The 26,198-nt window shown below is 41.2% G+C and overlaps 1 protein-coding gene and 1 pseudogene across 4 annotated transcripts in view; one reads left to right on the top strand and one right to left on the bottom strand.

Annotated features, from left to right (window-relative positions):
• Positions 1–26,198, top strand: part of AEBP2 (AE binding protein 2) — a 163,531-nt gene that overhangs the window by 15,654 nt on the left and 121,679 nt on the right. For all 4 annotated transcript variants that reach the window (XM_032159770.2, XM_032159768.2, XM_058443403.1 and 1 more), the window contains exons 2-3: positions 7,737–7,944; positions 18,536–18,643. In XM_032159770.2, coding sequence (XP_032015661.1) covers positions 7,737–7,944; positions 18,536–18,643 — 316 coding nt within the window. The remainder of the gene's footprint in view (positions 1–7,736; positions 7,945–18,535; positions 18,644–26,198) is intronic.
• Positions 1,525–3,013, bottom strand: LOC116472747 (elongation factor 1-alpha 1-like; annotated as a pseudogene).

Genomic DNA, 26,198 nt, shown 5'->3' on the forward strand with positions numbered 1-26,198 from the left:
TTAACCTCAGAATAAAATAAAAGTATTCCCGTTTAGAAACATATTCTTTTGATCTGTTTTAGGGAGGTGCTCAAGCTTTGGTGGTTCTCAGATTTTTTTTCTTTTTTTTTTTTTTTGAGATAGAATCTTGCTCTGTCATCCAGGCTGTAGTGCAGTGGCACAATCATAGCTCACTGCAGCCTTGGACTTCTAGCAATCCTCCCACCTTAGCCGCCTGTGTAGCTGGGATTACAGGCACGTACCAACATGCCCAGCTAATTTTTTTTTTTAAGAGACAGGGTCTTGCTATGTTGCCCAGGTTGCTCTTGAACCTCCAGCCTCTAGAAATCCTCCTGCTCCAGCCTCCCAAGTTGCTGGGATTGTAGGCGTGAGCCACTTAGCCTGGCAGAAGTCATATTTCAGTAGCCCTTTAAGATAATTGTATTGCTATTTGGTAATAAGACAACACTTGGCAAGTGGTAGTTTCTTTTGAGCGCCTTGTTTGAGAGTATGGGGACCTCGGTCATCAAGCTCGATCATGGCCTACGGCTCACTGCAACTCTTCCCTTCACCCATCTCTGCCTCTCCGCAATAGTGGGACTACAGGTGCCCACCACCACCCCGGCTATTTTTTTTATTTCACCGTGGTCTCGATCTCCTGACCTCGTGATCCGCCCGCCTCGGCCTCCCAAAGTGCTGGGATTACAAGCGTGAGCCACCGCGCCTGGCCAGCAAGTGGTAGTTTCTTAAAGGTGATTTGCAGTGTGTAATCAGAAACCATATTAGTGAACTTTTCTCAGTTGCTTTAAGACCATAGTTTTGTCCTCAGTCATGGTAACATAAGCATCCATGTATTGCTTCCTATGCTCATGCACCTTGTCATTTAGCAAACTGATCTTTATAACTTTCTCAGTATTGGCAACCCCGTCAGCCCTGGTCACATCCACCAAGCAGATACTTGCCTGGAAGTAATTTGAGTCTCAAAGTTGGGGCTGTTCTGGATGTATGAGTGAGACAGGCTTCGAATTTCCAAAGGAAACTATTTTTATAAAATCATACAGTTGGTCGCTGTAGCTGTTGGGTGGAAAACTGGTCTGCTAGATAGTTTCTAAACTAAGGGAAAAGCGGAAAAGGAGAATGTTGTTGATGTTGAAAATATCTCAGGTTGCTCCCTAAGTATTACATCGACATCTCTAACAACGTGTGTGTAGGTGTTTTTTAAACTTAAAAATTTGGTTTACCGTTTTACCATATGAAACAATTTCTTAGATGGTCTCATCAGTTTCAGTTGGGTAACAATACTAGTCAAAGAGATCTTTTTTTTTCCTCATTAAACTTTTTTAATGGCTCTCAAAATTCTTTGACAAATTTTTGGTCAAGTTGTTTCCATTAAAAAGTACTGATTTTAAAAACTAATAACTTAAAACTGCCACACACAAAAAAGAAAACCAAAGTGGTCCGCAAAACATTCTCCTTTCCTTCTGAAGGTTTTACAATGCATTGTTATAACCAGTCTTCTACTACTAAACCTAAATGGCCAATTGAAACAAACAGTTCTGAGACCATTCTTCCACCACTGATTAAGACCGGGGTGGCAGGTATTAGGGATAATATTCATTTAGCCTTTTGAGCTTTCTGGGCAGATTTGGTGACCTTGCCAGCTCCAGCAGCCTTCTTGTTCACTGCTTTGATGACATCCACCGCAACTGTCTCATATCACGAACAGCAACGTGACCCAGAGGTGGGTAGTCTTGAGAAGCACTCAACACACATGGGCTTGCCAGGAACCATATCAACGATGGCAGCATCACCAGAGTTCAAGAAGTTAGGGCCATCTTCCAGCTTTTTACCAACATGGCGATCCATCTTTTCCTTCAGCTCAGCAAACTTGCATGCAGTGTGAGCTGTGTGGCAATCCAGTACAGGGGTATAGCCAGCACTTATTTGGCCTGGATGGTTCAGGATAATCACCTGAGCATGAAGCCAGCCGCTTCCATTGGTTGGCCGTCTTTGCTGTCACCAGCATCGTTGCCATGACGAACATCCTTGACAGACACATTCTTGACATTGAAGCCCACATTGTCCCCAGGAAGAGCTTCACTCAAAGCTTCATGGTGGATTTTGACAGATTTTACTTCAGTTTTAAAGTTGACTGGAGCAAAGGTGACCACCATACCAGGTTTGAGAACACCAGTCTCCACTCGGCCAGTGTCTACCAACAATTTTTGTAGACATCCTGGAGAGGCAAGCAAAGGGGCTTGTTAGTTGGATAAGTTGGTGGTAGGATGCAGTCCAGATCCTCAAGCAGCGTGGTTCCACTGGTATTGCCATCCTTAACGGGAGGATTTTCATCCCTTCAACCAAGGCACGTTAGCACTTGGCTCCAGCATGTTGTCACCATTCCAACCAGAAATTGGCACAAATGCTTCTGTGTCGGGGTTGTAGCCAATTTTCTTAATTTAAGTGTTGACTTCCTTAACAATTTCCTCATATCTCTTCTGGCTGTAGGGTGGCTGAGTGGAATCCATTTTGTTAACACTGACAAAATTTGTTTCACACCCAGTGTGTAAGCCAGAAGGGCATGCTCCTAGGTCTGTCCATTCTTGGAGATACCAGCTTCAAATTCACCAACACTGGCAGCAGTAGTCAGGACAGGACAGTCAGCCTGAGATGTCCCTGTAATCATGTTTTTGGTGAAGTCTCTGTGTCCTGGGGCATCAATGATAGTCACGTAGCACTTGCTGGTCTCAAATTTCCACAAGGAGGTATCAATGGCGATACCATGTTCACGCTCAGCTTTCAGTTTATCCAAGACCCAGGCCTACTTGAAGGAGCCCTTTCCCATCTCAGCAGCCTCCTTCTCAAATTTTTCAATGGTTCCTTTGTCGATGCTACCACATTTGTAGTTCAGATGGCCAGTAGTGGTGGACTTGTCCGAATCTATGTGTCCCGTGATGACAATGTTGATACGAGTCTTTTCCTTTCCCATTTTGGCTTTTAGGGGTAGTTTTCACGACACCTGTGTTCTGACGGCAAACCCATTGTGAAAAGAAAGAAAAGCTAGTCAGAGAGATCTTTTCGGTTCCTACTACTCAAAATGTCACAGCAGCATCAAGCGGGCACTTGTTAGAAATGCTTTATCTCAGGACCTACCCTAAACCTACTGAATCAGAATCTGCAGTTAATAAGGGCCCATGATTTGTATACACATGGAAGTTTGAGAAACACTGCTTTAGATTATCTAAGCTGTCTGCATAGTGTGAGTGTATTGTCTGGCTTAGGTATTCTTCCAAATATCAGGCTGTGTAAGTCTTCACGTTTCATGAAATCAGTAGATGTTCATTGAAAAGGAGAATTAACTGTGTGAAAAAATTTAACATATGTATGGTCCTAGAAATACTGTAAGTTTAGGTGGATTGTCTCTCGTTACGTAACATATTATAGGAGGAAGGGCACTGCTTTCTGTGAAATTGCTATCTAGCTCAGGGTCCTGTCACAATCAGAAGTTACCTCTCATTTGTTTTCTGTCCTCTACTGTTGCATCAGGTCTGTTGCCTTCATCAGTCGAGAGAATGGAGAGGACCACTGGTGGCAGCATGGGTCTGGGGCCAAAAGGGAGCCTGGAGGCTTAGGATTGGATACTTCCTAGAAGTTGGAGGAGCCTAAGAGGGGTTGTGAAGCAGAACTTCTGTTGGCCCTGTTCAGCTTGGGGGAAACTCTGTGTGGGATGTCTTGAGCGTCCCAGGACCTGCCTCTTACCTTGTCTGTCATTGTATTCACAGCTTAGTCCCCAGTGGTAGGCAAAGCTCATGCTCTTAACATTTGCATTATGCTGTCTTTATGAGGAGCTATATCCACATGAAGTATTGTTTCAAGTATGTGATATCACACATAGACTCAACAAGGCTTACTGTTACCAGATTTTGGACTTTTTTATACGGTTCCTTTTCTTTGGTAAAGATAATAAGCAAAAGTACATGAAGTACTATGTAGATAGATTCCATAATGATGTTTCGCAGGTATATAAATCTCTCTTAACCTTACTTTGTCCAGTTAAAAAAAATTGATTTGGTTTTCAATGGATTTTGGACTTTTTAACAAAAGCAGTGTAGGTACATCATGGTTAAAATGGTATAAAAGGGTATATACAGTGAAAGATAAGTTTCTCTCCCACTCTTCCCTTCCCCCAAATATTTACTAGGTTTCATATGTCTTTCTGTGCCTTTGGAGACTAACTATGTCTCTGTCTCCCTCCCCCACTTAGGTATGCAAATTGGATCATTACTACCCTGCACTTGTGTGTGCAAGATATATTAACTGTATCTTGGAGATTGTTCCATGTTAGTTCATTGAGTTTTTATTACTTTTCCCGAGATTGTTTATCAATTGGTTATGATTGGTTGTTCACTTAGAATTATTAGTATTTGCCTTGGAGTTAAATTAGTATAGTTTATGTAAGTATGTGCTTTATAGTTGAATGTTTTAAAATATATAAAGCAAGTGATAGGGAAAATAGGTAACCACTTCAGGGCTAAGGGCCTCATGAAACTTGAAATTTCTTTCTTTTTTTTTTGAGACAGAGTCTCGCACTGTTGCCCAGGCTGGAGTGCAGTGGCGCGATCTGGGCTCACCATAAGCTCTGCCTCCCGGGTTCATGCCATTCTCCTGCCTTAGCCTCCCAAGTAGCTGGGACTACAGGCGCCTGCCACTACGCCTGGCTAATTTTTTGTGTTTTTAGTAGAGACGGGGTTTCATTGTGTTAGCCAGGATGGTCTCGATCTCCTGACCTCGTGATCTGCCTGCCTCGGCCTCCCAAAGTGCTGGGATTAACAGGCGTCAGCCACTGCACCCGGCCAGGGGAAACTTGAAATTTCTAGGGTTTAAATAAAATACGTATTTCGGTATAGAAAAACCACCATACCCAAGGTTAGTCCTGCAACAACAAACAATATGTGCATATTCAGGTATTCAAGAGCTGATTCACATTTGAGAGTTTTACAGAGATTACAGAGTTTTAGGACGAAGCCTTAGAGTTGCAATTTAGAATCTATATTGACTGAGCAGGTAGATATATATTTATTGCATTTAACTAGGTAGGTAGGTAGATGAGCTTAAATACTAGAATATCCTTTAAGGGAAAACTTGAGACATTTTTCATATCTGAAGCATCCTACAAAAATATCTTTGCTTTTAAAAATGGATACGTTTCTAGCATGGGCAGCAAAACAAGACTCCGCTGCTACAAAAAAATCGAAAAATTAGCTGGGTGTAGTGGCTCGTGCCTGTAGTCCCAGTACTTTGGGAGGCCAAGGCAGGAGGATTGCTTGAGCCCAGCCTGGGCAACATAAAGAGACCTCATCTCTACAGAAATTTAAAAAATTTAGTTGGCCATAGTGGTGCACACTTGTAGGCCTGGCTACTTAGGAAGCTGAGGTGGGAGGATCACTTGAGCCTGGTAGGTCAAGGCTGCAGTGAGCTGTGATAGCACCACTGCACTATAGGCTTGGCAACGGAGTGAAGACCCTGTCTTAACATCCCCCTACCCCCCGACAATAGGTACATTTGATGTTAGACACAGATCATTATAAAGCTTACTTAAGCTAACAAAATTCATGTAAATTTTCTCAGGTGTGAGTGAATAGGTTGTATTGGTATATAGGTGAATGTTCTTTTTATTTTTTGAGACAGAGTCTTGCTCTGTCGCCCAGGCTGGGGTGCAGTGGCCTTATCTTGTTTCACTGCAACCTCCTCCTCCCAAGTTCAAGCAATTCTCTGTCTCAGCCTCCTGAGTAGCTGGGATTACAGGCATGCACCACCATACCCAGCTAATTTTTGTATTTTTAGTAGAGACGTGGTTTCACCGTCTTGACCAGGCTGGTCTTGAACTCCTGACCTTGTGATCCACCCACCTCAGCCTCCCAGAGTGCTGGGATTATAGGGGTGAGCCACTGTGCCTGGCCTGAATGTTCCTTTTTTTTTGTTGTTGAGACGGAGTCTAGCTCTTCTGCCCAGGCTGGAGTGCAGTGCCGTGATCTCTGCTCGCTGCAATCTCCGCCTCCTTGGGTTCACACCATTCTCCTGTCTCAGCCTCCCGAGTAGCTGGGACTGCAGGCGCACACTACCATGTCTGGCTAATTTTTTGTATTTTTAGTAGAGACGGGGTTTCACCATGTTAGCCAGGATGGTCTCGATATCCTGACCTTGTGATATGCCTGCTGTGGCCTCCCAAAGTGCTGGGATTACGGGCATGCGCCACTGTGCCCGGCCTGAATGTTCTTTTTTTAAAGAAGGTATATGCTGTGGTTGACTGTCATGATGCCCGCAATTTTGAAATGATTCAGAGAAACAGATTACAGATAGCAAATAGGGTAAAATGTTAATTGAATTCAGATTTAGCTATATTTTGTGTCTTTGAAATTTTCCGTGATAAAAACTTGGCAGGAGGGAAGCATACCTCTTTAAAGTTAATATAATTTTCACAACTTGACCTGTGTTGTTTCTTAAATTGTAAGCAGATACACACCTTTTCATAGATTTAGTCTGAGAACATTTTCCCTTGACCCTTATGATTGAAGTGACTTTCATGTAATTTATTTATTGGGAAGATTTTGAAAAAAGAAAATAAGTGAATTGCTTTTAAAATGAAGGCGGAAGTGTGGTACGTTTTATTAAGATGTGAATTTTTGAGCATTTTGGCCACTAGTATATACTTTTTTTAGTAAATAAAAGAGTTACTACTGTGTAATACTTTATTTTATTTTTTGAGACGGAGTTTTGCTCTTGTTGACCAGGTTGGAGTGCAATGGTGCGCTCTCAGCTCACTCCATCCTCCGCCTCCTGGGTTCAAGAGATTCTCCTGCCTCAGCCTCCCGAGTAGCTGGGATTATAGGCACCTGCCACCACACTCAGATAATTTTTTGTATTTTTAGTAGCAATGGGGTTTCACCATGTTGGCCAGGCTGGTCTCGAACTCCTGGCCTCAGGTAATCCACCCGCCTCGGTCTCCCAAAGTGCTGGAATTACAGGAGTGAGCCACCACGTCCAGTCATATGTAATACTTTAGTAAATAAAAAGTAAAAGGGATTGATTGGCATTTTCAGTCTTTTTTTTTTTTTATGGCTAGAGATGAGTTAAAAAAATAAAATAAAATTTTAGGGCTAGGAAAAGATTTTTTATTTGGACTTTAGAAAAATCAGAGACCAGTTTTCTCTCTTCTGCTTTTTTATTTAGCAGGGAAAATACTGCAAAATTTCCCCAATTCTTTGACATGAAAAGAAGTAGGATGTGGCAGCAGTTATATTTTCAGATTAATGAATAGAAGAGATTTCAGGTCAACAAGTGATTTGCAGAGCCATAAAGATAATGCTTTGATTGTGAATTATTTACAGCTGGAAACTCTTACTTTCTCATGCTTCTTTGAACTGTGGAAGGGATGAGATGTGATAAGCTGTGTGTGTGGGAGTGTGTGGGTGTGTTTTGTTTTCTGTAAGATATAGTATTGAGTTCATGCCTGCCAAAAGTTGCTTAAATTATTCCATATCTGATTTTGAGGTACTGTCGTGTTTCTGTCTTGATTTGTACTTCATTGCCAACTAATTAATTTAAAAGCATTGCTGTTTTCTAATGGAGAATATGGTTACTATGCTTTGTTCACATGGAGCAGAATGTCAAGTGGTAATCTTAATTAAATATTTATAAGATCATATTCATGTTAGTGAATTTCTAGGAATAACACAGCCTTTTTTCTTCTTTTGTAGCATAAGCAGTACTATAATGGATGTAGACAGCACAATTTCCAGTGGGCGTTCAACTCCAGCAATGATGAATGGACAAGGAAGCACTACTTCTTCAAGCAAAAATATTGCCTATAATTGTTGTTGGGACCAGTGCCAGGCTTGCTTCAACTCTAGCCCAGATCTGGCAGATCACATCCGTTCCATACATGTAGATGGTCAGCGAGGAGGGGTTGGTTTTGTCATTTCTTTTTTTCACTCCCTGTTTTCGTTAGTTTTATTAATTTATAATTGCTAGTTAGGCTTTTTTGCTGAAAGTAATTTGGGATTATTTTTACACAGGCTTAGTTTTTTCAAATGAATTTTTAATAATTATTTCCCATATACTTGATAGAATCAAATAAAAATAGGATATGTGCTGGATTTTAGTTTGCTTTTAGATACGTTATTTTGAAGAAATTTGACTTTTAAAAGTATAGTAGGTGACAGTATTATAAATGAATACAGTGTATTCCAGGGTTCTGATGTTTTGAGTTGAGAACATTTAGAATTAGCACTGTCTTGATTTTCCTTTGTTAGAGAATCCTAAATTATTCCTGATGCTTAAATTAACTGAGGAGACTATTGGTACCAGGCTTAGTATATGCAATTCTGTTAAATAACAACCTGAACTCATTATTTGTGAGTGAGAATTGATCATCTTTCCCAGGTCTTGTCAGAGCTGATTTAGATGGAAAGTTCTGATTAGTCAGTATTGACCTGTGTCCTTTCAGGAATACGTTTAATTGTGTCAGTTCATGTAACTTCTATTAGGTACTGAATAAAAAGAGCTAAGCAAATTGGGTAAGCCAAAAGTAATGTGCCAAAATATTAATTTATACAGTTCATGTAACTTCTATTAGGTACTGAATAAAGAGTTAAGCAAATTGGGCAAGCCAAAAGTAATGTGCCAAAATATTAATTTATACATTGTTTCAACTTTACCTAGATTTTTGTTGAATAGTTATCACACTGAGTGCATTTTTCAGAAATTAATGTCACAGTGTAAGGGCAGGTAATTTATTAATATTAGGCCACACATTTCCTATCAGCCTGCCATCACTATTGAAGAACAGATAACTAACAGTAAAAGTCATCATGCTTTAAGTTAGTGGGTAACTGTTTCCAAGGTTCTGTTGATATTTAGAGTATAGTATTGATCTTTTTTTTTTTAAACATCCAACCAGGTCAACGTTTCTAACATTTTAAGCGGTGGTGTCATACTTGAATTTTTTGTTTTTTTCTGAGAGATGGAGTCTCACTCTGTTGCCCAGGCTGGAGTGTAGTGGCGTGATCTTGGCTCACCGCAGCCTATGCCTCCTGGGTTCAAGTGATTCTCCTGCCTCAACCTCCCAAGTAGCTGGGTTTACAGGTGCCCGCCACCATGCCTGGCTAATTTTTGTATTTTTAGTAGAGGTGGAGTTTTGCCTGTTGGCCAGGCTGATCTCGAACTCCTGAACTCAGGTGATCCGCCCGCCTCAGCCTCCCAGAGTGCTGGGATTACAGGCGTGAGTCACCGTGTGTGGCTGAAATTTCTTTTAAGACATATTCATCCCTGTCACAGTATGTTATAATGTGTCAGCAGTCTTTTGATTACTCAAACTTGATAAGTATAGCACATGTACATTTGTCTTCTTGTTAGAGTTAGTATGTGTGATGTCTGAGTAACCAGTAAAATGTTATACTTACCTATGATCTGTTAATTAACTGTGTCCATCATACGGTATTTTCAGCGTAAAACCTAGCTCAGTGGTTAGGCTACTTTGGTAACCCAGTCTTCTCCCCCAAGCCATATGTCAGATACTTAGTGTGAAGTATCTTAGCAAGTTGGTTTTCTGGCTTTTGTAGATCTGCTTTTTGTGAGCCAGTGCTTGATGTCACTTGGTATATACCATTTTTGAGCATCATGGCATGATGCTTTTTTGTCACTTGACTTAGCAACTGTGTATAGAATCATGAGCTGTTTGGAAGATCACTGGGCTTCTCTTAATAGATGTGGGAGCGGGAGAATTTCACATTTCTGAGTCTTGGAATCCCGCAAGTTGAGTTGGCATACAACCTGATGAGAATTTCAGCCCTTCCCAGATTTGTAGAAAAAATGCAGTTACAGTCTGATTTTTATTTTATTTTTATTTTTTTAGAATTAATTATTATTATTTTTTGAGACAGAGTTTGGTTCTTGTTGCCCAGGCTGGAGTGCAATGGCGTGGTCTCAGCTCACTGCAACCTCTGCCTCCCGGGTTCAGGTGATTCTCCTGCCTCACCCTCCCGAGTAGCTGGGATTACAGGCATAAGCCACCATGCCCTGCTAAATTTTTTTGTATTTTTGGTAGAGACGGGGTTTCACCATGTTGGCCAGGCTGGTCTTGAACTCCTGACCTCTCAGGTGATCTACCCGCCTCGGCCTCCCAAAGTGCTGGGATTACAAGTGTGGGCCACCGTACCCGGCCAAGACTGATTTTTAAAATAATTAAATATATCATGTAATCACAGTAACTATATATACCTGTACCTTACTGATACAGAATTAGACATGAAATGTTGGCATTTGTCCCGTAAGTGTAATATTGAAATGAAAAATCTCCCATGTCATTTCTTGAACTCTTACTCAAAATATCACTTGATTACCAATAATAAGATTCTCTAGCTGATTTTAAGAGTAATGCTATTTGGCTGGGCGCAGTGGCTCATGCCTATAATCCCAGCACTTTGGGAGGCTGAAGCGGGCGGATCACGAGGTCAGGAGTTTGAGACCAGCCTGGCCAATATGGTGAAACCCCGCCTCTACTAAAAAATACAAAAATTAGCTGGGTATAGTTGCGCGCCCCTGTAGTCCCAGCTACTCAGGAGACTGAGGCAGAAGAACCGCTTGAACCCGGGAGGCGGAGGTTGCAGTGAGCTGAGATCGTGCCACTGGACTCCAGCCTGGGCGACAGAATGAGACTGTGTCTCAAAAAAAAAATAAATAAATACATTAAAAAGAGTAATGCTATTTTGGCCAAAGATAGGAGTCCTGATCTTTGAAGGACATTATTTGCTAAACTATAAATGTAAAGGATCAAATAATGTAGAAAATGCATCCCAGTTTTTTCCTACATACCAGTCATTAGAATATAGACTGTGGTTGGTTGGTTGGTTTGTTTGTAGAGATGAGGTTTCACCATGTTGCCCAGGCTGATCTCCAACTCCTCGACTCAAGCGATCTGCCTGCCTTGGCCTCTGAAAATGCTGAGATTACAATAGACTATGTGTTTTGAATGATAAAATGTGAATGAGAGTTTGAAAACTTGGTACTACTATAAAAGACAAGAAAACTCGATCTGATTTTGTGCTTTGAGATTGGCTTTTGTGTTTGTTTTTTCTTTTCTTTTCTTTTTTTTTTTTTTGAGATGGAATCTCGCTCTGTTGCCCAGGCTGGAGTGCAGTGGCACGACCTCAGCTCACTACAACCTCCGTCTCCTGGGTTCAAGCAATTCTGCTGCCTCAACGTCTCGAGTAGCTGGGATTACAAGTGTGCACCACCACACCCAGCCAATTTTTGTATTTTTAGTATAGATGGGGTTTCACCATATTGGCCAGACTGCTCTCGAACTCCTGACCTCAGGAGTTCCTGAGGAGGACTTGATCATCCTGCTCAGCCTCCCAAGGTGCTGGGATTACAGGCGTGAGCCACCGTGCCTAGAGGGTTTTGTGTTTTGAAGAGTAGTTGTTGGTTGGAACATCAGATTTTTTTCTTTGAAATGAACTTTAAAAAAATGAAAACATTTTCGGCTGGGCACAGTAATCCCAGCACTTTGGAAAGCTGAGGTGGGTGCTTGAGCTTAGGAGTTTTGAGGCCAGCCTGGGCAACGTGACAAAATCCTGTCTACAAAAATTAGCTGGGTGTAGTGGCACACGCCTGTGGTCTTAGCCACTCAGGGAGATGAGGTGGGAGAACTGCTTGAGCCCAGGAGGTTGAGGCTGCTGTGAGATCGTGCCACTGCACTCCAGCCTGGATGACAGAGTGAGATCCTGTCTCAAAAAAAAGAACAGAAAACATTTTTAATGTACAGTTCAGGGGCTCTAAGTACATTCACCTTATTGTGTAATCGCCACCCACTCTGTCTCCAGAACATGTAAATTATCATCCCAAATTGAAATCTATACCCATTAAACAAACTTACTCTCTGCTCCCACTAGCTCCTGGTAACCACAGTTCTACTTTTATCTCTGTGTTTGACTGTTGTGGGTATCTAATATAAGTAGAAAACACCTGATTTTGTTGGCCTAATTATTTTTTTAGATTTCTTACTTCTTCTTTCTCTCTTAAGTGTTAAAGTGTCATCATGGAACAGAAACATATGAGAAAAAAATTGGTAACCCTAGAAGATTTTATGCTTCTGATTATTGAAAGATGACAGTTTTACGGGAGCAGTAAGTTAGCAAGATCTAAACTATATTAATTTCTGTTCTTTTTCTCATTCCACTATAATCTTTGCCCTGAGGAGAAAAGCAAAACCATTATATAATGTATCCACTTAGCATTGTTTTTTTCCCCCTTTTAAGCTGTTTATGTTGCTATGTTCGTGTGGACTTCTTTGGAGGCTGAAGTCAAGTGGAGTTTAGATTTTCCTGGCCTGATTTCTACATTAAAATTAAACTGATCATTTAAACATCAAATTATGAATACACCTTTTTTTTCTTAAATAGAGATGAGGTCTCACTGTGTTGCCCATGCTGGTCTTGCCTTGGCCTCCCAAAGTGCTAGGATTACAGGCGTGAGCCACCATGCCCAGACCAATACGCCTTTTTTTAAAAAAAAAATCATGAGAGTGCTTTCTACAGTTTCAAAAATAAAAACAAAATGGGCAAAAAGAGAATCAAACCTATCTCTAGTGTTAAGTATGGTAGAATTTTGTTATTGTTGCCCAGGCTGAAATGCAGTGGTGCAATCTCCACTCACTGCAAGCTCCATCTCCCAAGTTCGAGTGATTCTCCTGTGTCAGCCTCCTAAGTAGCTGGGACTACAGGTGTGCACCACCACACCTGACTTACTTTTGTATTTTTAGTAGAGATGGGGTTTCACCATGTTGGCCAGCCTAGTCTCGAACACCTGACCTCAGGTGATCCACCTGCCTCTGGCTCCCAAAGTGCTGGGATTACAGGCCTGAGCCACCGTGCCTGGCCTAGGTCCGCATTTCTATGTGTGACTGGTTTCTGAAGATTAGACTCTGAGTTATCTTACTAATCAAATTTCAAATCCCAGTGTCCTCTTAATATAAGTCTTGGAAAGCGGGGAACTTGTAGGACTTTAGAGGCTCAGTGTAAAATATATTACTGTTCTTTCTTTCTCAGCTATTTCTCACATAAAAACAATTTCTGGAAAGAAAGCCGTTTAGGTTTCTTGATATAGGATTTATTTTCTGTGTCATTTGAGGTTTACTTTTGCATATATTCTTTGGTGTGTTTCTTTGTTGAGAGGCAAAGCGAGGAGATTGTGGGCAAGGGAGGAATATGGTACGGTATTATTGAAAGACTTGAGTGAGTCCAGTTGACTATAGCACTCAGGAGGTCAAGGTTGCAGTGAGCTATAATTGTGGCACTGCCTTCCAGCCTGGTTGATAGAGCAAGACTCTGTTTCATTAAGAAAAAGAAAATAAAAATTGGGCTTGATGGTGCCATGGAATCATCCATCCAATGCCTCTGCCTGACTTAGTGTGTGTGTGTGTGTGTGTGTGTGTGTGTGTGTGTGTGTGTGTCTGTGTGTGTTTAATGAGACAGAGTCTTACTATGTTGTCCAAGCTGGTCTTACTATCTTATCCAACTTCTGGGCTTAAGCAGTGCTCCCATCTCAGCTTGAGTTCCTGGGATTCCAGGCATATACCATGCTCAGCTGGCCTGCCTGACTTTAGATGGTGTCTCTCTTTTCTTTTTGTGTAATTTTACTGAAAACAAGATCATTTACTCAGTATAATTAGGCCTTTATTTTGGCATGTAGATTATTCTGTTAACTTGCTCTGCATTTAGAATATATTTGGCTGATTTTAATTTACTGGTAATAACTGAATTTTCTTGTGCATACTTACTCTGACAGATTAACATTGTACTTTTTTGCAGTGGATTTTTCATTTATATATAGAAAGATTTCATAGATTCATTTGTGTTCTTCAGGGGCATAGGTTGTTTGTGCATTTATCTATATTATCATACAAGCCATTTTAAGTATAGGCCATTCAAATACATTCAGATACATACACTGGTACAAGGATACACTGGTTCATACACTGGTTCAAGGATATTGACCAAAGTGAAGGAGACTGAGACTACCCTTGGCTCCTAGGTTTGTACCATCCTTATTCACTTTGGGCATTTTGGAGAAGATTCCTGAAGGTAAAACCTATTCTGACAGAAACTCAGTACTTTGTAGAGTTCTCAACAGAAAGCCGAAACCTCCCTGTAACACTGAAATTTTAGACATCTACATCTTACGTGAAAGCCCCTTGTAAACTTGAAGATTTCTTTGGCAGTCCAAAAATACATGTATGTTTTTTGAGATGGAGTCTCACTCTGTCACCCAGGCTGGAGTGTAGTGGCGCGATCTCAGCTCACTGTAACTTCCGCCTCCCGGGTTCAAGTGCTCCTCCTGCCTTAGCCTCCCAAGTAGCTGGGATTACAGGCATGTGTCATCACACCTGGTTTAGTTTTTGTATTTTTAGTAGAGGTGGGGTTTCGCCACGTTGGCCAGGCTGGTCTTGAACTCCTGACCTCAAGTGATCCACTCACCTCGGCCTCTCGGAGTGCTGGGATTACAGGCGTGAGCCACTGCACCTGGCCCAAAAATAATCTTTTAATGGCTGTGTGGGTTTAAAATTTTTTTTTCCTGGACTTGCTGGCAGGAAAACTTGATGGCAGTTATTTTGAGAAGGAACCTTCGGTGTCTAATATAAACCCAGTTATTTCATTGACTGGTCTTTCTGAGATAATATAACATCTTATATTTTCGTAGTGTTTTGGACTTACCACATCTGTGCTCAGAGTATTTCTGATGAAAAAGGAAGTAGATGATTCTTCCAAGATTACATAGCTGCAAAGTGAAAGAACTGGATTGAATTCAGTTTAGCAGTGGCATGATCTTAGCTCACATAGCCTCAAACTCCTGGACTCAAGCAATCCTTCTACCTCAGTTTAGTAGTTGGGACTACAGGCATGCGTCACCACGTCTGGCTGATTTAAACATTTTCAGAGTTGGGATCTTGCTGTGTTGCCCATACTGGTCTGAAAATCTGTCTTCTAGCCAGCATCTTGCCTCAGCCTCCAGAGCAGCTGGGATTCTAGGCACGAGTCACTGTGCTCAGCAGGTTGTTTTCTGTTTCCGTTATGTCTCATACAACCTAATACAACACAGTTTGCTGTATCATGAGAGACTGGACTTTGGACCCCTGTGTCTTATTCTGTTAAAATAGCCAGACCTTAATTCATTTTAAAATAGAAGAACCGTGGCAAATTATATTCTTAAACATACTTCTTCCAAATTTGGATATAATTGGAATCCTATGGTATTTGATTTTTCAGGGTTAATTTTAACAGTAGGAGAGTTTCTAAAAATAGTATAAAAATATTTTTCAGATATTATACATCTAAAAAGTCTCAGATTTGAAGAAGACCCTTTTGTCAGATTTGGGATTATTTTTATCAAAACGTCATCCTAATACAGGCTAGGAAAGGAAATATAGCCTTGAACAGTTTTGTGTTTTTTTGTGGATCTTTCTTTTTTCTTTTTTCTTTTTTTTTTTTTTAAGACGGAGTTTTGCTTTTGTTTCCCAGGTTTGAGTGCAATGGTGCAATCTCAGCTCACTGCAACCTCCACCTCCCGGGTTCAAGCGATTCACCTGCCTCAGCCTCCTAAGTAGCTGGGGTTACAGGAGTGCGCCACCACACTCGGCTAATTTTGTATTTTTAGTAGAGACATAGTTTCACCGTGTTGGTCAGGCCAGTCTCCAACTCCTGGCCTCAAGTGATCCACCCACCTCGGCCTCCTAAAGTGTTGGGATTACAGGCATGAGCCATTACACGAGGCCTTTTTTGGATCTTTCTAAACATTTCACCCCAATATAGTTAAACACAGTTAACTTTGATCTCTTTACGCCTACTTCATTTGGTATAAAATACACTAGGTTGAAGATTTTGGTTTTTCTTGGAATCTGAAGTTGTTGCCTTAATTGTGTTACTAGACATTATTCCATGTAGAGTCTAAACCATACTTAATAAGGCCGTATCAGATGTAATTTCAGACCTGCCATTATCTCTATAGTCATGTTTGCTCATAGGAAAAAAAAAATTAGAAGCCGGATACTACTGTGTCTACCAAATTTAGTGATTGAGTATTGTTAGGTAGAGGCAGTGTTTATTTCGAAGGAACTAAATCCTATCCTTAAGAGTATTTCTTTAAGGGGGATCACTTAAGAATCCTTTTAACATTAAGGAGAATCCTTCTGTCACAAAAGTTGTTACAGGAATGATCTTGATATTGTTCCCAAATACTTTCTTTAAGGCATTTCTGTTTACGTATTAGGTTGGTGCACAAGTAATTGCGTTTTTTTCAATTAATGGCAAAAACGGCAATGACTTGTGCACCAAACTAATAATATGATTTCTGAGAGAATTTTAAACCAACCCCTGATTCCTCCTCTTTGTTACTTGGATTGAAAAATAAGACTTTGAATCTAGTAGTAGTTGTGTTTTTTTTTCTTGAGACAGGATCTGTCTCTTACTGCCCTGGCTGGAGTGCAATGGCATGATCCTAGCAGCTCACTGTAGCCTTGCCCTCTCCGGTGCAAGCAATTCTCCCACCTCAGCCTCCTAAGTAGCTGGGACCACAGTCGTGCACCACCATGCCTGGTTAATTTTTGTATATTTTGTATAGACAGGGTTATGGCATGTTGCCCAGGCTGGCCTCATTCCTGGGCTCAAGCAATCCTCCTGCCTTGGCCTTCCAAAGTGCTGGGGTTAGAGGTGTGAGCCTCTGTGCCTGGTGAGTCTAGTAGTCTTGATTTCAAAAATTGATAGCATTAATTACCCATGTGTGATTATTAAACAATATTGAGTTAATTTCTGTAGCATTTAAGTTTTTTTTTTTTGGAGAGAAGGTCTCACTCTGTCACCTACACTGGAGTGCAGTAGTGCCATCATGGCTCACTGCAGCCTCCGTCTCTTGGGCTTAAGCAATCCTCCTGCCTCAGCTACTAGCCCTACGCCCTCCCGCCATCCCCGAGTAGCTGGGACTACGGGTGCATATGCCATTATGCCTAGCCAATTTTTTTGTTACTTATGTAGAGACAGGGTTTCGCTGTGTTGCCCAGGCTGGTCTCGAACTCCTGAGCTCAAGCCATCCCCCTTCCTCAGCCTCCTGAAGTGCTGGAATTGCTGGTGTGAGCCACCACATTGGGTGCGTATAAGTATTGCTTTGTATTTTATTTCTGTTCCTAGATTTATTTTTAAAAGTTACTTTTAACTCTGAGAACCTTGGCCATTAGTTTATAAACGTGTTCTAGGGTTGGGAATTTTGAGTATGAAGGAGGAAACGTTATGACTTCCTTTATCTCATACTTAAACTAGCAAATTCGTTATGGAGTCAGGATATGCAGTAACTTCTCTAAACAGTCTTGTCAAATGGCAGTGGTGGTATTGCCTTGTTATAGCTATTTGACGTAAGATGGTATTGTTTTTGAGTTAAAAATTGACCTCAATTATTTGTTTATAGACTGTCAGTTTTTCTAGTCTGCTAAAAATTTTATTTTAGGCTGGCTGAAGAAAGATTCTTCAGTTCTTTGTATATCTTTCTTGTGTGCTGTATGTATGTAGTATATTACAGTCTTCAAAGTGTGACTCTGTAATTGTTCTTACCTTAGAAAAGAACAGAGCCTTTAAGTGGTTCTTTCAAGATAATGATTGTGGTAGACCCTTCTTTTCCTGACACTGGGAAGCAGTTTTCAGCGTTTGGTTTGATGGAAGTATCATCAGTTAGGAAACTGACATGTCACTGGTAGGAAGATGATAAAGATTAGTTTGTTAGTTTTGGTGCTTTCCAGCTAGTTATACTTAGTACCCTGAACCTAGAATGTGGATCTATTATGAAAGTAGGGTAGCTCGTGTCTGTTGTTTTTATTACTATATTCACTTAATATTTTGTATTCTATTTGTTTCATAACAAAATTTCATATTCCAGACAGGGTCTCAAATATCTCTCTATTGTCATAATCGAGATAGAAATAATTCTTCATGATTAGAACAATATAAGAACAAATATTGTTAGTATGCATGTGAGACCAGGATATCACCAGTAAAAAATTGTAATTTGATAATTTTCATTCATTCTTTGAAGTTGAAAATATCAGTATATTCTAATTAACATTTATTGGTCGTTTCATTAATTTTTTTATACCTTTATATTTTCCTGCTATTTAAAATTAATAGATGTTTGTTCTTTTGTGCAGTAAATACAAAAATGTAAATAATGGCCCATGGTCTCAGTTCTGAGGGATATATTGCTAATATTACATATATTTCCTTCTGAATGGTATTCTGTGATTGGTGTGTTAATTCCTTATCGAAGGTATGGACAGTAGCATTAAGGGTGGCTTATACTAGGATGTTTTGACAGTTTATATTAAGCATTTTGATTGGCTTGTACATTCAATAGCTCTTGTCAGTTGAAGACTTGTAACATGTTAATTTGAATGTATGAGGAATCAAACTCTTCTTGAGATAAGTCATGAAAATTAATATGGCTCTGTTTTTCTTAACAGGTATTTGTTTGCTTATGGAAAGGTTGTAAAGTATATAACACTCCATCTACCAGTCAAAGTTGGTTACAAAGGCATATGTTGACACACAGTGGAGACAAACCTTTCAAGGTAAGGATGTATTTATTTATTTATTTATTTATTTGTTTATTTATGACACAGAGTCTCACTCTGTTGCCCAGGCTGGAGTGTAATGGTGCCATTTTGGCTCCCTGCAGCCTCCACATGCTATGTTCAAGTGATTTTCCTGCCTCAGCCTCCCGAGTAGCTGGGACTACAGGCATGTGCCACCACACCTGGCTAATTTTTGTACTTTTAGTAGAGATGGTGTTTCACCATGTTGGCCAGGCTGGTCTTGAACTGTTGACCTCAGGTGATTCTCCCGCCTCGGCCACCCAAAGTGCTGGGATTACAGGTGTGAGCCACTGCGCCTGGCTGTTTTTTTCTTTTAAATGTTAGCTTAAGCTGACATGTTTCCTAATAGGCAGAATTTTGCTCCTCTAAATTTTTTTAAAAACAACCATTTGTTTTAACATTCTTGTACATGCATTGAATTTCCAAAGTTGATGGAGATAAAGCTCATTTGATCCATTTTTTTCTGTTTGAAGTACAGGAGAAATGTTGCTGTTGGATTAGGGTCTTAAAAATAGCTAGTGAGTAGACTAATGACTGGAAGCCATGTTGGTTTTTTTTAATACCTTGTGGTCTGATTATGTTTTCTTATTGTTAAAGGTTTCGGCATTTTCATTAGCAAACAACATTGACTATTATATAAAATAAATAAATTGTAGGACATTAAAGGATTTAATGACCTCAGTTTTGAGGTCACACTACTGAGCTTAGTTGTAATTAGTTGTAAATCACTTTTGTCAAATTAGATGTATTCTGGGAAATCTTTATTTATTTATTTATTTATTGATTTATTTATTTATTGATTTATTTATTTATTTTTTGAGATGGAGTCTTGCTCTGTCACCCAGGCTGGAGTGCAGTGGCGCGATCTCAGCTCACTGCATGCTCTGCCTCCTGGGTTCACGCCATTCTCCTGCCTCAGCCTCTCCGAGTAGCTGGGACTACAGGCGCCCGCCACCGCTCCTGGCTAATTTTTTGTATTAGCCACGGGGTTTCACCATGGTCTCGATCGCCTGACCTCATGATCCGCCCGCCTCGGCCTCCCAAAGTGCTGGGATTACAAGTGTGAGCCACCGTGCCCAGCCTTCTGGGAAATCTTTATAAAGAGCAAGTTTCTGTAAAAATCTTTTCCATTTATCTTTATTAAAAATTAAATATTTTGGTTTCTATTTATGGAAAGCAGCATATACCATAGAGATTAAAAGTTTATGTTTAAAGGAGTTTAATAGTTGTTAAAACCACATTTACTGGAATGAATACTGTGCCAGTAACTTCCCTTGGGTTTTGTAGAGAGTGAGGTAGTTCTTGTGGAGTTGCTTTTAAAAACAACTTTTTTGGAAAAAGCAATCAACAAGTTAAAACATTATAACAAAAGTTTACACTAAGAATTATTTGTCTCTCTCTTGTTCCTGTTTCCCCCCTTCCTCCCAAATATATAATTATTATTTGTTTCTTGTGATTTTTTTCTAGTATTTACTTATGCAACTACAAGCAGACAAATATGTAGTCTCATTCTCCTTTCTTTCTTACACAAAGTCTAGTAAATTAAATACTGTCTGTACCTTGCTTTAAAAAGAAACAAACTTAATTTTAGAGCAGCTTTAAATACACAGATTACTTTTTTCTATATACCAAGTTTCTTCCATTCTTGAAATATTATATTGTATATGTGTACCTTGCTTTTTTGTTTTAATTTGAATAGTTCCCCCCCGCCCCCCAAGATGGAGTCTTGCTCTGTTGCCCAGGCTGGAGTGCAGTGGCATGATCTTGGCTCACTGCAACCTCCACCTCGGGTTCCAGCGATTCTCCTGCTTCAGCCTCCCAAGTAGCTGGGATTACAGGCATGCGCCATCACGCCCAGCAAATTTTTGTACTCTTAGTAGAGATGGGGTTTCACCATGTTGGCCAGGCTGGTCTTGAACTCTTGACCTCGTGATCCACCCGCCTTGGCCTCCCAAAGTGCTGGGATTAACCACACCTGGCCCTAATTTGAATAGTTTTTGGGGAACAGGTGGTTTTTGGTTACATTGGATAAATTCCTTAGTGGTGACTTCTGTGATTTGGTGCACCTGTCACCTGAGCTTTGTACACTGTACCCAGTGTGTAGTCTTTTATACATAATCACCCCCACCCTTCCCTCCTAGTCCCTGAAGTCTATTATATCATTCTTATGCCTGCTCATAGCTTAGCTCCTAATTATAAGTGAGAACAAAACAATATTTGGTTTTCCTTTCCTGAATTGCTTCACTTAGAATAGTGGTCTCCAACTCCATCCAGGTTTCTGTGAAAGCCATATTTTGTTCCTTTTTATGGCTTGAGTAGTATTCCATGGTATGTGTGTGTGTGTGTGTGTGTGTGTGTGTATATATATATATACACACACACCACATTTTCTTTATTCACTTATTGATTGAAGGGCATTTAGGCTGGGTCCAATTTTGCAGTTGCAAATTGTGCTGCTATAAACGTGTGTGCAAGTGTGTTTTTCATATAATGACTTTTTCCCAGTGTCATTCATATGACAATCCCAGTAGTGGGATTGCAGGATCAAATGGTAGTTCTACTTTTAGTTCTTAGGAAATCTCTGTACGATTTTCTATAGTGGTTGTGAGAGGTTACAGTGTGCTGGCAGTCCTCACAGCCCTCGCTTGCTCTTGGCGCCTCCTCTGCCTGGGCTCCCACTTTGGTGGCACTTGAGGAGCCCTTCAGCCCACCACTGCACTGTGGGAGCCCCTTTCTGGGCTAGCCAAGGCGGGAGCCGGCTCCCTCAGCTTGCAGGGAGATGTGGAGGGAGAGGCGCAAGCGGGAACCCAGGGTGCGCGCAGTGCTTGCGGGCCACCTGGAGTTCCGGGTGGGTGTGGGCTTGGCGGGCTCCTCACTCAGAGCAGCCGGCAGGCCCTGCTGGCCCCGGGCAATGAGAGGCTTAGCACCTGGGCCAGCGGCTGCAGAAGGTGTACTGGGTCCCCCAGCAGTGCCAGCTCACCGGCGCTGCGCTCGATTTCTCACCGGGTCTTAGCTGCCTTCCCGCAGGGCAGGGCTCGGGACCTGCAGCCCGCCATGCCTGAGCCTCCCACCCCCTCCATGGGCTCCTGTGCGGCCGGAGCCTCCCCGACGAGCGCCACCCCCTGCTCCACAGCGCCCAGTCCCATCCACCACCCAAGGGCTGAGGAGTGAGTGCACGGCGTGGGACTGGCAGGCAGCTCCACCTGCAGCCCCGGTGTGGGATCCACTGGGTGAAGCCAGCTGGGCTCCTGAGTCTGGTGGAGATGTGGGGAACCTTTATGTCTAGCTCAGGGATTGTAAATACACCAATCAGCACCCTATGTCTACCTCAGGGTCTGTGAATGCACCAATTGACACTCTGTATCTAGCTGCTCTGGTGGGGCCTTGGAGAACCTTTGTGTCTATACTCTGTATCTAACTGATCTGATGGGGATGTGGAGGACTTTTATGTCTAGCTCAGGGATGGTAAAGCACCAATCAGCACCCTGTCAGAACAGACCACTCGGCTCTACCAATCAGCAGGACGTGGGTGGGGCCAGATAAGAGAATAAAAGCTGGCTGCCCGAGCCAGGAGCGGCAACCCGCTCGGGTCCCCTTCCACACTGTGGAAGCCTTGTTCTTTTGCTCTTTGCAATAAATCTTGCTACTGCTCCCTCTTTGGGTCCATGCTGCTTTTATGAGCTGTAACACTCACTGCGAAGGTCTGCAGCTTCACTCCTGAAGCCAGCGAGACCACGAGCCCACCGGGAGGAATGAAGAACTCCAGACACGCCGCCTTAAGAGCTATAACACTCACCGCAAAAGTCTGCAGCTTCACTCCTGAGCCAGCGAGACCATGAACCCACCAGAAGGAAGAAACTCCGAACACTACCGAACATCAGAAGGAACGAACAACTCTAGACGCGCCACCTTAAGAGCTGTAATACTCACCGCGAGGGTCCGCGGCTTCATTCTTGAAGTCAGTGAGACCAAGAACTCACCAATTCTGGACACAGTTGTGTTATATTCTAACCAGCAGTGTGAAAGTGTTTCCTTTTCACCACATCTATGCCAACATCTATTGTTTTTTGCCGTTTAAGTTATGGCCATTATTGCAGGAATAAGGTGGTGTTGTGTTGTGTATCTTCTTTTGAGAAATGCTTATTCATGTCATTTGCCCACTTTTCGATGGGATTATTATTATTTTTTTTTCTTGTTGATTTGTTTGAGTTCCTTGTCAATTCTGGACATTAGTCCTTTGTTGGATGCATAGTTTGCAAATATTTTCTCCCATTCTGTGGGTTGTCTGTTTATTCTGCTGATTATTTCTTTTATGTGTAGAAGCTGATAATCTGCTGATTATTTCTTTTTATGTGCAGAAGCTTTTTAGTTTAATTAGGTTTCATCTGTTTGTTTTTGTTCTTATTGCATTTGCTTTAGGGTTCTTGGTCATAAACTCTTTGCCTAAGCCAATATCTGGAAGAGTTTTTCCAATGTTATCTTCCAGAATTTTTATGGTTTAAGGTCTTAGATTTAAGTCTTTGCTGCGTCTTGAGTTGATTTTTGTGTAAGGTGAGAAATGAGGATCCAGTTTCATTCTTCTACATGTGGCTTGGCAGTTATCCCAGCAGCATTTGTTGCAAAGGGTGTCCTTTCCCCACTTTATGGTTTTTTGTTTTTATTTTTTTGAGACTGAGTCTTGCTGTGTCACCCAGGCTGGAGTGCAGTGGCGTGATCTTGACTCACTGCAACCTCTGCCTCCCGAGTTCAAGCAATTCTCCCGCCTCAGACTCCTGAGTAGCTGGGATTACAGGTGCCTGCCACTACGTCTAGCTAATTTTTATATTTTTAGTAGAGACAGGGTTTTACCCTGTTGGTCAGACTGGTCTCGAGCTCCTGACCTGAAGTGATCCGCCCGCCTTAGCCTCCCAAAATGGTGGAATTACAGGCGTGAGTCACCAATATTTGGCTTTATTTCTGGGATCTCTATTACATTGGTCTGTGTGTCTATTTTATTCCAGGACCATGCTGTTTTGGTAAGCATAGCCTTGCAGTATAAAAAGTCAGATAATGTGATACCTCCAGATTTGTTCTTTTTGCTTAGTCTTGCTTTGGCTATCTGGGCTCTCTTTCGGTTCCATATGAATTTTAGAATAGTGTGTTTCTACTTCTGTGAAGATTGATGATGGTACTTTGATGGGAATTGTGTTGAATCTGTAGATTGCTTTTGGCAGTACTGTCATAGTCACAATATTAATTCTACCCGTCCATGAGCATGGGATGTGTTTTCATTTGTTGGTGTTGTCGATGATTTCTTTCAGCAGTGTTTTGTAGTTTTCCTTGTAGAGGTCTTTCACCTCCTTGGTTAGGTATATTCCTAAGTATTTTTTTTTTTTTTGTAGCTTTTGTAATAGGGGTTAAGTTCTTGATTTGTTTCTCAACTTCGTCATTGTTGGTGTAGAGCAGTGTTATTAATTTACGTTGATTTTGTATCCTGAAAGTTTACTAAATTTGTTTATCAGATTACAGGCTTTTTGGATGAGTCTTTAGGGTTTTCTAGATACACGATCATATCGTCAGCAAACAGCGACAGTTTGACTTCCTCTTCACCTATTTGGGTGTCCTTTATTTATTTTCTCTGAGTGCTCTGGCTAGGACTTCTAGTACTTATGTTGAATGGAAGTGGTGAATGTGGACATCCTTGTCTTCTTCCAGTTGTCATGGGGAATGCTTTCAACTTTTCCCCGTTCAGTAGAATATGGGCTGTGGGTTTATTACGTTAAGGTATGTTACTTCTGTGCCAGTTTTGCTGAGGTTTTTAATCATAAAGGGATGCTGGATTTTTTTGTTATATGCTTTTTCTGCATCTCTTGAGATCACATGATTTTTAATTCTTTTTATATGATACATCACATTTACTGACTTGTGTATGTTAAACCATCCCTGCATCCATGGTATGAAACCCACTTGATCATGGTGGATTATCTTTTTGATAGGCGGTTGGATTTGGTTAGCTAGTATTTTGTTGAGGATTTTTGCATCTTATGTTATCAGGGATATTGGTCTGTAGATTTATTTTTTTGTTATGTCCTTTCCTGATTTTGGTATTAGGGTGATACTGGCTTCATAGAATGATTTAGGGAGGATTCCCTCTTTCTCTGTCTTTTGGAATAGTTTCATTAAGATTGGCACCAGTTCTTCTTTGAATGTCTGATAGAGTTCAGCTGTGAATCCAACTGGTCCCAGACTTTTTGTTGGCAGTTTTTTTATTACTGTTTCAATCTCACTACTTGTTATTGGTCTGTTCAGAGTTTTTATTTCTTCTGATGTGATCTAGGAGGGTCGTGTATTTCCCAGAGTTTATCCTCTCCTCTAGATTTTCTAGTTTGTGCATGTAAAGGTGTTCATAGTAGCCTTGAATGATCTTTTGTATTTCTGTGGTATTGGTTGTAATATCTTTTGTTTTGTTTCTAATTGAGCTTATTTCGATATCGTTCTTCTTTTCTTGGTTAGTTTCACTAATGGTCTATCACTTTTATCTTTTCAAAGAACCAGCTTGTTCATTTACCTTTTGTATTGTTGTTGTTCTTTTGGTTTCATTTAGCACCACTCTGGTCTTTGTTATTTCTTTTCTTCTACTGGGTTTGGGTTTTGTTTGTTCTTTCTTGTTTCTCTGGTTCCTTGAGGCATGACCTTAGATTGCCTATTTGTGACCTTTCAGACGTTTCTTTTTTTTCTTTTTTTTGAGACAGAGTCTCACTCTATCGCCCAGGCTGGAGTGCAGTGGCACGATCTCAGCTCACTGCAACCTCTGCTTCCTGGGTTCAAGTGAGTCTCCTGTCTCAGCCTCCCAAGTGAGCTGAGATTATAGGTGTGGACCACCACACCCAGCTAAGTTTTGTGTTTTTACAGGGTTTCACCATGTTGCCCAGGCTGGTCCCAGACTCCTGACCTCAGGTGATCCACCTGCTTAGGCCTCCTAAAGTGCTGGGATTATAGGCGTCAGCCACCTTGCCTGGCATTTGATGTAGGCATTTAATGCTATGAACTTTTCCTCTTAGCACCGCTTTTGCTGTATCCCCGTGGTTTTGATAAGTTGTGACACTATTATTGTTCAAATAATTTTTTAATTTCCACCTTGATTTCATTGTTGACTCAAGGATCATTCAAGAGCAGATTATTTAATTTCCATGTGTTTGTGTAGTTTTGAGGGTTCCTTTTGGAGTTAATTTCCAGTTTCATTCCACTGTGGTCTGATAGGATACTTGGTACATAATTTAGATTTTTTAAATTTATAGAGACTTGTTTGTGACCTATCATGTGGTCTATGTTGGTCTATCCATGTCCTGATGAAAATAATGTATATCCTGGCCAGGCATGGTAGGTCTCGCACTTTGGGAGGCCGAAGCAGGTGGATTGCTTTAGCTCAGGAGTTCGAGACCAGCCTGGGCAACATGGCAAAACCTTGTCTCAACAAAAAATAAAAGAATTAGCTGAACATGGTGGTGCACACTTGTAGTCCCAGCTACGCGGGAGGCTGAGGTAGGAGGAT

This window comes from Hylobates moloch, unplaced genomic scaffold (genome assembly GCF_009828535.3).
Source record: "Hylobates moloch isolate HMO894 unplaced genomic scaffold, HMol_V3 SCAFFOLD_8, whole genome shotgun sequence".
In the NCBI taxonomy this organism is placed as follows: domain Eukaryota; kingdom Metazoa; phylum Chordata; class Mammalia; order Primates; family Hylobatidae; genus Hylobates; species Hylobates moloch.